This window comes from Oncorhynchus kisutch, linkage group LG2 (genome assembly GCF_002021735.2).
Source record: "Oncorhynchus kisutch isolate 150728-3 linkage group LG2, Okis_V2, whole genome shotgun sequence".
Classification (NCBI taxonomy): Eukaryota; Metazoa; Chordata; class Actinopteri; order Salmoniformes; family Salmonidae; genus Oncorhynchus; species Oncorhynchus kisutch.
The window spans coordinates 44,649,917-44,662,740 of NC_034175.2; the positions used below are offsets into that span (position 1 = coordinate 44,649,917).

The window sequence follows — 12,824 nt, forward strand, 5'->3', positions numbered from 1 at the left end:
CATAGGTCAAATACATAGGTTAAATACATTGAAGTATGCATAGGTCAAATACATAGGTTAAATACATTGAAGTATGCATAGGTCAAATACATAGGTTAAATACATTGAAGTATGCATAGGTCAAATACATAGGTTAAATACATTGAAGTATGCATAGGTCACCTCTCTGATTCAGAGGGGTTTGGGTTAAATGCGGAAGACACATTTCAGTTAAAGGCATTGAGTTGTACATCTGACTAGGTATCCCCCTTTCCCTTCCACTCCATTGGTTCCACTCCACTGGGCAAACCAAATCAAGTGCAACACAGCTATTTGAAAGTGTGTGTATATGTATTTCACCCAGGTCTAGAGCTATCATGTGGGGAACCTAATGTTAGCGTTAGTAGGAGAGTATACAATCGGTTTTGGAATGTCAGGCAGACAGGCCGTGAGAGTGTTGATGTAAAGTGGTAGAGGCCTCTTGGAGGTTATGCAAGATCCATGATAGCAGAAAGATGCATAACTCATTACCCAGTTCCTCTTGGTCATTGTTCCTCTGGAGGGTGGGCCTCCTGCGCAGAGAGTGGGGTCGTGCAGCTGTATCCTGTGAGGGAAACCATTAACTGTCAGCAAGGGTGTGATAAATGTGGTGGATACATTGAACAGGGAACAGGGATCAAGTTACAAAAGATAGGTCATAACGGGGTAGGGATTGGCTGGCTCGGAGGGCATTGACATTGGTCTGCGTAACAAGAAACATGATCACATTGTCACAACTAGTCAACATCAATCAATATTTAAGGTAGACATGAAAAACGGAATACTTTATTAAGCTTACATTATCATTACATTACCATTATTCTTTCCATTTGCATCATGGACCTTGCCTGATATACATTGCCTTCAGAAAGTATCACAGCCATTTATTTTTTCCACATTTTCTTGTGTTACAGCCTGAATTTAAAATGTATTAAATTGAGATAATGTATCAATGGCCTACACACAATACCCCATAATGTAAAAGTGGAATTATGTTTATAGAAATGTTTACAAATTAATAAAAAAATGAAAAAATGAAATGTATTGAGTCAATGAGTATTCAACCCCCCAAGTTCAGGAGTACACATGTGCTTAACAAGTCACATAATAAATTGTATGGACTCACTATGTGTGCAATAATAGTGTTTAACATGTTTTTTTAATGACTACCTCATCTCTGTTCCCCACACATACAGTTATCTGTAAGGTCCCTCAGACGAGCAGTGAATTTCATACACAGATTCAATCACTAAGACCACGGAGGTTTTCCAATTCCTTGAAAAAAGCAGACATGGAATATTTCTTTGAGCATGGTGAAGTTATTCATTACACTTCAGATGGTGTATCAATACACCCATTCACTACAAAGATAAAGGTGTCCTTCCTAACTCAGTTGCCGGAGAGGAAGGAAACTGATCAGAGATTTCAGGCCAGTGGTAGCTTTAAAACAGTTACAAAATGTAATGCCTGTGATAGGAGAAAACTGAGGATGGATCAACAACGTTGTAGTTACCCCACAATTACTAACCTAAATGACACAGTGAAAAGAAGGAAGCCTGTACAGAAAAATATATATTAAAAAACATGCATCCTGTTTGGAACAAGGCACTAAAGTAATACTGCAACAAATGTGGCAAAGAAAGGAACTTGATGTCCGAAATACAAAGCGTTATGTTTGGGGTAAATCCAACACAACAATCACTGAGTACCACTTCATATTTTCAAGGATGGTGGTGGCTGAATCATGTTATGGGTATGATAAAAAGAAACAGAATAGAGCTAAGCAGAGGCAAAATCCTAGAGGAAAACCTGGTTCAGTCTGCTATCCAACAGACACTGGGAGACAAATTCACATTTTAGCTGGGCATTTACTTAAAACACAAGGCCAAATATACACTGGAGTTGCCTACCAAGACAACATTGAATGTTCCTTTGAGGCCTAGTTACAGTTTTTACTTAAATCGACTTGAAAATCTATGTCAAGACATGAAACTGGCTGTCTAGCAATGGTCAACAATATCAGGCATACAAAAATCTCAGCTCTGTAGATTTTGCTGCGAAGAGACATAATCACTAGATAATGTATTCTGGTATTGCCCCTATGTAGCTTGTATCTGCTCACAACATTCACTTAAAAAATCACAACATTCACTTAAAATGAACCTTACAAATAGCAGTGTTGGGCGATTTGGAAAGCCATAGTCAGTCAATAAATAATATAATAATACTTGTTGGAAAGGTTTTCATCTTTAGCTCACAATCTGTGGATACTATGAAATTAGAAAGGTTCAACATGTATGGTCAACAATATCGCAGCACAATTGAAAAATATATGGCACATGGAAACCAAACGAGGGTGGTCTATGGTGATAGGTGGGATGGGCTGAGAGTGGCTGAGGGGAGGGATTAAAGAGCTGAGGTCTATGGTGATAGGTGGGATGGGCTGAGAGTGGCTGAGGGGAGTGATTAAAGAGCTGAGGTCTATGGTGATAGGTGGGATGGGCTGAGAGTGGCTGAGGGGAGTGATTAAAGAGCTGAGGTCTATGGTGATAGGTGGGATGGGCTGAGAGTGGCTGAGGGGAGTGATTAAAGAGCTGAGGTCTATGGTGATAGGTGGGATGGGCTGAGAGTGGCTGAGGGGAGTGATTAAAGAGCTGAGGTCTATGGTGATAGGTGGGATGGGCTGAGAGTGGCTGAGGGGAGGGATTAAAGAGCTTATGTCGGTAACGTATTATTTGTTATGTGATTGCTGTATATAAAAGTACCGTATATGTCAAATATATGTCAAATGTATATGTCAAATGTATGTGTAAAATGTATGTATATGCATGCAAACCTGTAAGCACCGAAGAGAGGGGATGGTGGATGGGATAATAATTTAAAAAAAATATTTAAAACATTTAAAAATATATTTTTAAACGATAAAACAATTGTCAACAACCAACTTGTGAGAACTTTAAGTATTTTGAAAAGAATAATGGGCAAATGTACAATCCATGTGTGCAAAGAACTTCTAGACTTACCCAGAAAGACTCACAGCTGTAATCACCGCCAACGGGGATTCTAACATGTCTTGACTCAGGGGTGTGAATACTTGTGTAAATGAGATATTTCTGTATTTCATTGTTTGTTTTTTTTGCAAGAATTTCTAAAAACATGTTTCCACTTTGTCATAATGGGCTATTGTGTGTAGATGGGTGATACTTGTTTTTTATTGAATCCATTTTGAATTCAGGCTGAAACACAACAAAATGTGGAATAAGTCAAGGGGTATGAATACTTCCTGAAGGCACTGTACATTCTATGCTTATATAACTTTTGGAAAAGCTCAATACAGATTAGTGAGGTATAACCATTTCCACACGTGCAGCACTTTGTTATCATTATGTCCTTCACTATTGTAAACCATGGACTTCCTTCAAAAACAAGAACACCCATGTCAATGGCAAACATACAATTTTTACGAGATAACCTAATGTGCTTTACAGGAAAAAGGAGGCTTTAGTAACAGTAAAAGTGGCAGAAGAGATCCTAGCAGTAGCACAAGTAGAGGTAGAACAAATAGTACTTGTGTAGCAAAGATTTTGAAAAGCCTAAATATGAGGAAGAACTTACAATTGAGTGAGTCTGTTGCAAAGGCTCAATTAGATACACATAGAGTCCATCATCAAACATTCCGCTGTCAGGTAAAGGAGCGAGAGGAAAAATGAAGAGAGAAGACAGTCAATACTAAGTCAATAGCAGCTGTAGAAAGCACCGATATCTACAAGTATTCCGTGCACAGACTTTTATGTAAAACTGCTGGTGTTCACTTACTGCAGCCCATTGCAGGTAGACAAGGCCACATTAGAGTCATCTTCCCCCCTCACCTGGCCATGGTAGTAACAGTGCTCACCACCCTGAGGATACACAGAAACAACATTTATACAATACTTATACAACATCACATATACCTACTGAAGAGCAGAGGGCAAATCTGAGACATATACTGTACACTCAGTGGCCAGTTTATTAGGTACACACATCTAGCACCGGGTTGCCTCCAGAAAAACCTCCAGAACAGCCTGAATTGTTTGGGGCATGGAAACATTGCTCAATTGGTATCAAGGGACCTAACGTGTGCCAGGAAAACATTCCCTACACCATTACCCCACTGCCACCAGCCTGTACTGTTGACACTAGGAAGGACGGGGCCATGAACTTATGCTGCTTATGCCAATTCCTGACTCTGCCATCAGCATGAAGCAACGGGAACCACTCCTCAGTTGTCCAGTGTTGGTGATCATGTGCCCACTGGAGCTGCTTCTTCTTGTTTTTAGCTGATAGGAGTGGAACCCGGTGTGGTCGTCTGCTGCAATAGCCCATCTGTGACAAGGACCAACGAGTTGTGCGTTCTGAGATGCCGTTCTGCACACCACTGTTGTACTGCGCCGTTATTTGCCGTTATTTTCACTGTCATCCATGAAAAGCCAAGGAGGCCGGCCGTTTCTGACATACTGGAACTGGCGTGCCTGCTACCGACAATCATCGCCATGCTCAGTCGCTTAGGTCACTTGTTTTGCCCATTCTAACATTCAATCGAACAGTAACTGAATGCCTTTATGCCTGTCTGCCCACTTTATATAGCAAGTGAACGGGGTGGTGTAGCTAATAAACTGGCCACTGAGTGAACATACCAACATTACTCCATGGGTTTGGAGTGGAGCTTCCTACAAAATATTCAGAAAACAAATACATACACAGCGTACTTATCACATTCACAGCTGTACCATATGAGTCAATATATAGCAATGCAACGCAACTCAGATGGAGTAGCCTACTTTCTACTCAGCCCAGGGTGTATTTGCTGGATTATTGCAACTTTGTCGACATTTGACTGTTTATTCAGTTGGAGAGACTATAAAGGTGTGCAATATGTCATCTGCAGCCTGGTTTACGCATTCAGCTCACATTTATAAATAATATCTTTCTGCAGTGTGGGTTGTGGTGGTGGGCCTCAAACTAATGGCTGTTCTTCTTCAGACCTCAATGGTCCACATCACTTTCCCTCTCCCTCATCTGTGACTCAGTTATCAACTAGACCCAGGGTGAGCAGAGGACACTCTCTCTTTCACTCCTACCATCCCACACTGCATAGCTACTGCAGAGCACCAGCGTCTCTAGCTCCCCTGTCACGTGACCTGGGTTCCAGGCAGCCAGGCAGGCAGGCAGGAGAGACAGGAGGCTGCAGGGGAGCGGAGTGGAGCTGTGCTGAGTCAGCTAGCTCCACTGTGCCCAGCCCCTCTGCCTTAACCTGATTCAGCAACACCAGCAGCAGCGGTACAGTAACTAACACGGGCACACAGCAGCCAACTATCACATCTCTAGCCTCTTTTACCTCTCTCTTGCTAGCAGTCTATCCCTCCCTCCTTCCCTCTGTCTTTCTCTTACATCACTAAAACAGGTGCAAACAGCATCAGGGTGGATAAGATAAAGTGTAGTTATACTGATGATGGAGCACCATTGACTTGACGAGGTTAGCTAATGGTAATCAATAACAGCAATGTTAGGATACATCAAGACCAAGTGGATAAATAACATCAAAGTAGAAGTGTCAAAGTACCTCTGTACCATACAAGGCCATTTGATTTATTTTCATGTCTGTGAACCCCTGTGGTCCTGTCAACATAGTAGGGTGAATAGTTTGGATGTCTTTAAGCATTTTGCTGCATTTTGCTTTAACTCTCCACTTGTTCTTTGATTGCCCCTAACTAGCCACAGTTAAACAAAACAATACACCCTGTAACAGCTGCAGGCCCTGTACCTTCCACAGGGAACCAATTAGGCTCCTCTGAAAAAAGAGAAAACGAAAAACAGGTACCCAAACAGAGTGGGTGTTCTGGCTGGAGATGTTACCTTTGATAGAACAGGTTTACCCTCCTCATAGTGGATCTCCACATAATCCGACGACAACAAGTCACTAGGAAGTAAAAGGAGAAGGGCGTGGGTTAGTGACATGTTGTGTGTCTGTTGTGATGACCTGCTGCCCTAACCGTCTGGCTGTGGTCTGGCCCTGGTACTGTGACTTACATGGCGGTTTAGAGGAGTGCATCCTGTTAAACAGCTACATTCAACAATCACCACAAACCTTAGGTAATCCTCTTCAAAAACCCAACGTCAAGTACACCCACATGAACTTAAAAATACACCCACACCATCTCACAGTTAAAAAGGTAGCTTAAACGCTGAATACTGTGCAGCTATAAAAAGAGTAGGTAAGATGCTTCAGTTCGAATGAGGAGAGGGAGGGAGGGAAACATTATTTTTGTTAGGCTGCCAGGTGGTTGAGACAGTACAAGAATATGTATAAGATACATACAGTATAATACAGCATAAATACACCAAGCTGCATACTCTGAAAGATTATGAAAGACAGTCAACACACAGTTGTGACAGACTGCTTCCAAAAAGGGATACAGAATCCATCACAAAGTTGGCATTTAGTGAACAAACCAGGAGAAATGCTCTTTTGTAGTTCAAACCAATGTCAATTCTAACCTTTGAACAACATCTAGAGCAAGAGAACATCTAAAACAACTCAGAATTCAAAATTGTAGCATTATTTCAAAAACAAATACTTTTTCTAACATGAGTAAGTACATTGATTAGAAAGAACATCCATAACAGGCAAAGAACATAGAAAGAACATCCATGACAGGCAAATAACATAGAAAAATAGCCATGACAGGCAAAGAACATAGAAAAGCAGCCATGACAGGCAAAGAACATAGAAAAGCAGCCATGACATACAAATAACAAAGAAAAATAGCCATGACAGGCAAAGAACATAGAAAAGCAGCCATGACAGGCAAAGAACATAGAAAAGCAGCCATGACAGGCAAAGAACATAGAAAAGCAGCCATGACAGGCAAATAACATAGAAAAGCAGCCATGACAGGCAAAGAACATAGAAAAGCAGCCATGACAGGCAAAGAACATAGAAAAGCAGCCATGACATACAAATAACAAAGAAAAATAGCCATGACAGGCAAAGAACATAGAAAAGCAGCCATGACAGGCAAAGAACATAGAAAAGCAGCCATGACAGGCAAAGAACATAGAAAAGCAGCCATGACAGGCAAAGAACATAGAAAAGCAGCCATGACAGGCAAATAACATAGAAAAGCAGCCATGACAGGCAAAGAACATAGAAAAACAGCCATGACAGGCAAAGAACATAGAAAGAACATAGAAAGAACATCCATGACAGGCAAAGAACACAGAAAGAACATCCATGACAGGAAAATAACAAAGAAAAACAGCCATGACAGACAAAGAACGTAGAAAAACAGCCATGACAGACAAAGAACGTAGAAAAACAGCCATGACAGGCAAAGAACATAGAAAGAACATCCATGACAGGCAAATAAAATAGAAAAACAGCCATGACAGGCAAAGAACATAGAAAGAACATCCATGACAGGCAAATAACATAGAAAACAGCCATGACAGACAAAGAACGTAGAAAAACAGCCATGACAGGCAAAGAACATAGAAAAGCAACCATGACAGACAAAGAACATAGAAAAGCAACCATGAAAGGTAAAGAACATAGAAAAACAGCCATGACAGGTATGGCATTGACACAAGTAACTAAGAATATCATATCCCTTTTCAAAATGGTGTCAATGAAGCAAGACATGATAAATGATTGTGTGAGGCTTTTGCTTCACCTTGAGCACCACTGTCCTCCAGGCTGTTCCCACCGTCTGACTCAGCGAGCCATGTCACACCACACCGTTACACACACTCAATCTGTTAGCTGACGACTGACTTCAAGAGACTGACATTTCTGCCACAATGGCGCTTTTCGGGGCAACCTTGTAGATCTCATTCAAAACACCCTCCCACCCCTGGACATACAGCACCTTTTGCTGCAGAAAAGTAGAAAAAAAATACAAAAGAAGTGTCTTTGGAAATGTGCTGTACGTGTGTGACATTTTGGAGCGTTGCTCAGCGAGTGGGCTGGAAGTGCTGTGCACAGTTGGGTGTAGAGAGAGAGAGAGAGAGAGAAAGAAAGAGAAAGAGAGAGTGAGAGAGAGAGAGAGAGAGAGAGAGAGAGAGAGAGAGAGAGAGAGAGAGAGAGAGAGAGAGAGAGAGAGAGAGAGTCAAAGCACCAGTGCAGTGTCTGTGAGAGATTCCTGAGTGAGGGGCTATTTTTAGCTTGACGTATGAGGCAGGGAGAGGAGAGTGTGCCACAGCACTGTGAGTGTGTGTGTGAATGTCTGTGTACGTGAGAGAAAATGTGTGTATGTGTGCGTGCATGCATGTATGTGTGAGACAGAGACGGAGTGTGTGTGTGTGTGTGTGTGTGTGAGTGAGTGAGTGGGGAAGAGAGAGAGAGAGAGAGAAAGTGCGTGGAGGGGAGAGAGGGGAGAGTGCGGCATTGCAGAGTGTGGAGGGCTGGAGCAGTGGAACGTGAGTGTACCGAAGTGTGTGTATGTGTGTGTGTAGAGAAGGGAGGCCGGAGAAGTACATGTCGCAATGTGTAATGTGCAGCCAGTGTGTATGAGAGTGTTTATGTGTTTGGGGCCAAGGAGTCCTACCCTGAGGTATTTGAGTCCACAGGAGACTGAGTTACACAATGCAGTGGTAGAGGAGAGGGGAAGACCAGAAACTGCAGGAGGTTCTGGGGCCTGGCGAAAGACCAGCTCCAGCCCAAATCCCCCATTGACACATGATGCTGTCATTGCTTTCGCCCTGGCACATGGAAATAATCAGTCTGCTCCTAATTGAATAGTGATGCTCAGGGAAAGGGAGGACAAGACATACTGTACTGCAGCCCAGACCACTGCATGACTGAATCAGCCCCAGATCAATGCTAATTAAAACACAGAGATATTATGAGACCAGTAGATACCCAATCTAAACCTACATTAAACCATCTGCATATAGGTTTTCCATGAAAACTATATAGGTTTTGACATTGAAATGACAATAAAACACAGTCCACTGTTAAAGGGATACCTTGGGATTTGGGCACTAAGATCCTTTATCTACTGCCTCAGAGTCAGATGATCTTATCAATACCATTTATATATATATATATATATTTACCTTTATTTAACCAGGCAAGTCAGTTAAGAACAAATTCTTATTTACAATGACGGCCTAGGAACAGTGGGTTAACTGCCTGTTCAGGGGAAGAACGACAGATTTGTACCTTGTCAGCTCGGCGGCTTGAACTTGCAACCTTCCGGTTACTAGTCCAACGCTCTAACCACTAGGCTACTCTGCGTGCAGTTTGAAGGAAGTTGCTAACTAGCGCTAGCGCAATTGCTAAATAGTGTTAGTGCTAGTCTAAGGGTATCTTAGACTTCCAGTTATTGTGCTAACGGCTACCAGATACCCATAGACTTCCAGTCATTGCGCTAGTGGCTAGCAGATACCCATAGACTTCCAGTCATTGCGCTAATGGTAGTTAGCATTGGCTCGCAAAACTACCTTTAACTTCCTTCATACTGGACAGAGATACATAAAATGTTATCCACAAGTTCATCTGACTCTGGGGAAGTAGAAAAATCCTGAAGTATCCCTTTAAGAATAGTCAACTCTATTATGCTGAAAATATGTTCTCCAGGTGCAGAAGTAAGATGAACAGCGAGCAGTACAAGTTGCACCCATTGGCAGGTTGCAGACCTATCTATATTTAGATCAGCATTCTCACAGCTACAACAGTGAGCATAATTCATCCTACCCATAGACACAGACTAAAAAGACCTGCACCAAAAAGTCACACTCACATAATACTCACAATCAATGAAAACAACATAGGATCTGGTCACAAAGAACAGCTTCTCTTCACTTCCGCAAGGTTACTTATTGTGTAATTATTGTCTGATCAAAAACACATTTTCTCTTGATTAAATGCTATTGTTCAAAGCCTGACTGTTGGGACTGAGAGTAACAGGAAAACTAGTTTGTGTTGTGAGGCCAGGAGAAGTTATCAGGTCAGGGACAGGGCACCGACCCCTCATGTCTCGACATGCTTCCTGTTGTAGTTTATTGTGTGTGTGTGTGTGTGTGTGTGTGTGTGTGTGTGTGTGTGTGTGTGTGTGTGTGTGTGTGTGTGTGTGTGTGTGTGTGTGTGTGTGTGTGTGTGTGTGTGTGTGTGTGTGTGTGTGTGTGTGTGTGTGTGTGTGTGTGTGTGTGTGTGTGTATGTGTGTGTATCATCCCACCTCCTCTGACAGCATTGGTCACCATGACCACTTCCCCCACCCCCTACCTTCCTACACATGGTCACCAAACCACACTATCTTCAAAGGTCAATGGCTGCCAAGAGTCTCCATGCTTCCCCATACCTATATTCACTTGAAAAGACAATGCATTTGCCAGGCTCTTATATGAGTGCTCATTTGGCTCTAGGATATTATAATCAGCCCACAACATAATGTATGTTCACAGTCATAGGAGCTAATGTTCTTCATGTGACAGCTCTGAGAAGACTGATGGTGGACAAAACATGAGGTCTACCATTGATGAGACACACAGGCAGTCTCTGTCAAGAGGTCCTGTTCAATCACCATAGCAAAGACTCATGAGGCCCTGCATTAACCTGACCGATAGTACACCTCATTACTAGTGAGGAAAATCACTTACAACTCCCTTGGAATCATGGGGACCTGTCACTTTGATTTAAAGATGACCCATCCAGCCCAACATGGTGCTCTCCGTATCAATGAGTCTAGCACGGCGGCCCTGCAGAACGTGGCTACTGTTGTGACCATGACCTTGATAACAGAAATTGTAGTTGGATGTGTTCCACACACTGGATCTGGATCAAAATGGAAAACTCTTCAGAAAATGACTCCTTATGTTTATATAAAATGACCTCTCTGCTGTAAACCATGAAATAACAAGAGCTGGGCAACACCCAAATGCCTATATTCATCACTGTTAGCTAATACCCATGCCTATTTCAAAAGCTAAAAGATCCGCCTGCTAACCAAACCGTATTGAGTAAGAGAAGCAAGGTATGAAGTAGACAAAAACACTTACTTGTTTAACGTTAGGTCCAGTACAAATCTGGAGCCAAAGGCCTCTAACTGGAAACTGGCTTGAGCAAGGTGGACCGCCTGTGGGAGAGAGAATGTTAAGCACATCACAGGTCCTTGTTTTTAGTGTTTATCAGGTTGATTTATTTTCTAATTGTAGGTTTATTGGGAGAATGGATGCCATTGGTAAGGGTAATGGTAAGACTAGTTATACCACTATAAAAATTAAATGCATTATTATTATTAATAGTTATATAATTAGAATCTTATTTCTATGGTTATTTAATTGAGAAATTGTAACTGTAATGACTGTAAGGAATGCCATGCCAACTTCACTGCCGAGCCAAGTTAAGTAACTCCCCTGCATATCAAGTAAAATAGGGCATCACCCTCATAACATGGGAGAGGAGGGGAGGATAGAGCGAGACAATGCTCTCATTGATGATTCCTTCTATCATTTAAATCAAACTATACCCATTCATCTGTTTACTTTATCCAGTGTGCCAACATGGACAAGTGTACTGCCATTGGCAAGCATAACCACCACTGCACTCCAATAGGTTCAGGGGCGGCAGGTAGCCTAGCGGTTAGAGCGTTGAGCCACTAACCGAAAGGTTGCTGGGTTAAAATCCCTGAGCTGACAAGGTAAAAATAGGTTGTTCTGCCCCTGAGCACGGCAGTTAACCCACTGTTCCCCGGGTGCTGAAGACATGGATGTTGATTATGGCAGCCCTCTCTGATTCAGAGGGGTTAAATGTGGAAGACGCATTCAGTTCCACAACTGACTAGGTATCCCCCTTTCCCCAATAGGATAACAATCCCAAGTTCTGACCAGAAGCCGTACCTGGTCATGACCCTCTGTGACCTGGCTCCTAGCCCGGGTGTCCAGGTCATGGTAGGTGCTCTCTGAGTCCTCGTTCAGGTAGTAGATGAGCCGAGAGGGGTAGGTGATCACATGCTCAGCCGCACGGTGACTTGTGTTGCCTGTGGCCGCTGCTGCAGTTGCCTCTCGCTCCGACAATAATGACACTGCGTCCCTCTCCACCACCTCATTCTCTCCTCCTTGAGAAACTGCAGAAGAGGAGATACCATACGAGCATGACAGTCAGTCTATACTCTGCATAGCCCCAACATAAGGAAGCCTGTCAATCATAATCTAATCATGTAAACAATTGCTGCTACTGCAGGAAGTGATTATGACTTCACCATTCCTCCAGGACACAATTGAGAGAGTTAAGTGTATAATGTTGTGTATTAGTACCATTAGAGTATGGCAGTAAACTATGACATTCCTTTTTCAAGGTCTACCTAAAAATAATTATATGGGGATTCCCATAAACAATTAAATATAAATGTACATAAACTCAAAATAGTGTTAAATTGCACTACAAAAACCTATATTTTCAATATAAAATGAATATGACAGACTGGGTAGGCTTCTTCATGTTGTTATGCTGAATATTATTATACTAATGAAAATAGAACAGTTCAATTCATAATTAAATTAGCGCTTAATATAATAAAGGAGTGCCTTGTTAAGGTCAACATTAAGGTAAACTGCAACGGCAGTTTATAAAGGTGTTTTGATCTTTGAGGTACTAATAATTAGACACAATTGTACAGCTAAAACGAGTTCATCTTAAACATTTGTCTCGGGTTAACTTAGCTATATTTCATGTTCATAAACCTGAACAAAAGATGCTGAGGTGCTTTCGTCTGCCCCCTCTCTCACCGTCACTTAAAAGGGCTCGGCATATTAAATTGTCCTCCGG

At 42.1% G+C, this 12,824-nt stretch overlaps 1 protein-coding gene across 9 annotated transcripts in view; it reads right to left on the minus strand.

Moving 5' to 3' along the window:
• LOC109866979 (disintegrin and metalloproteinase domain-containing protein 23) overlaps positions 1-12,824 on the minus strand; it is a 38,123-nt gene that overhangs the window by 24,808 nt on the left and 491 nt on the right. For 8 of the 9 annotated variants that reach the window (XR_004203929.1, XM_031795475.1, XM_031795454.1 and 5 more), the window contains exons 2-7: positions 11,897-12,123; positions 11,057-11,133; positions 5,914-5,977; positions 3,835-3,917; positions 3,634-3,697; positions 511-583 (exon numbers count right to left, since the gene is read on the minus strand). Coding sequence is in view for 8 of the 9 variants with exons in the window: in XM_031795475.1 (XP_031651335.1) it covers positions 511-583; positions 3,634-3,697; positions 3,835-3,917; positions 5,914-5,977; positions 11,057-11,133; positions 11,897-12,123 (588 nt within the window). In the remaining variant the exon portion in view is untranslated. Of the gene's footprint in view, positions 1-510; positions 584-3,633; positions 3,698-3,834; positions 3,918-5,913; positions 5,978-7,730; positions 7,938-11,056; positions 11,134-11,896; positions 12,124-12,824 lie in introns of those variants that run through there. The other variant, XM_031795496.1, reaches the window with a different exon arrangement.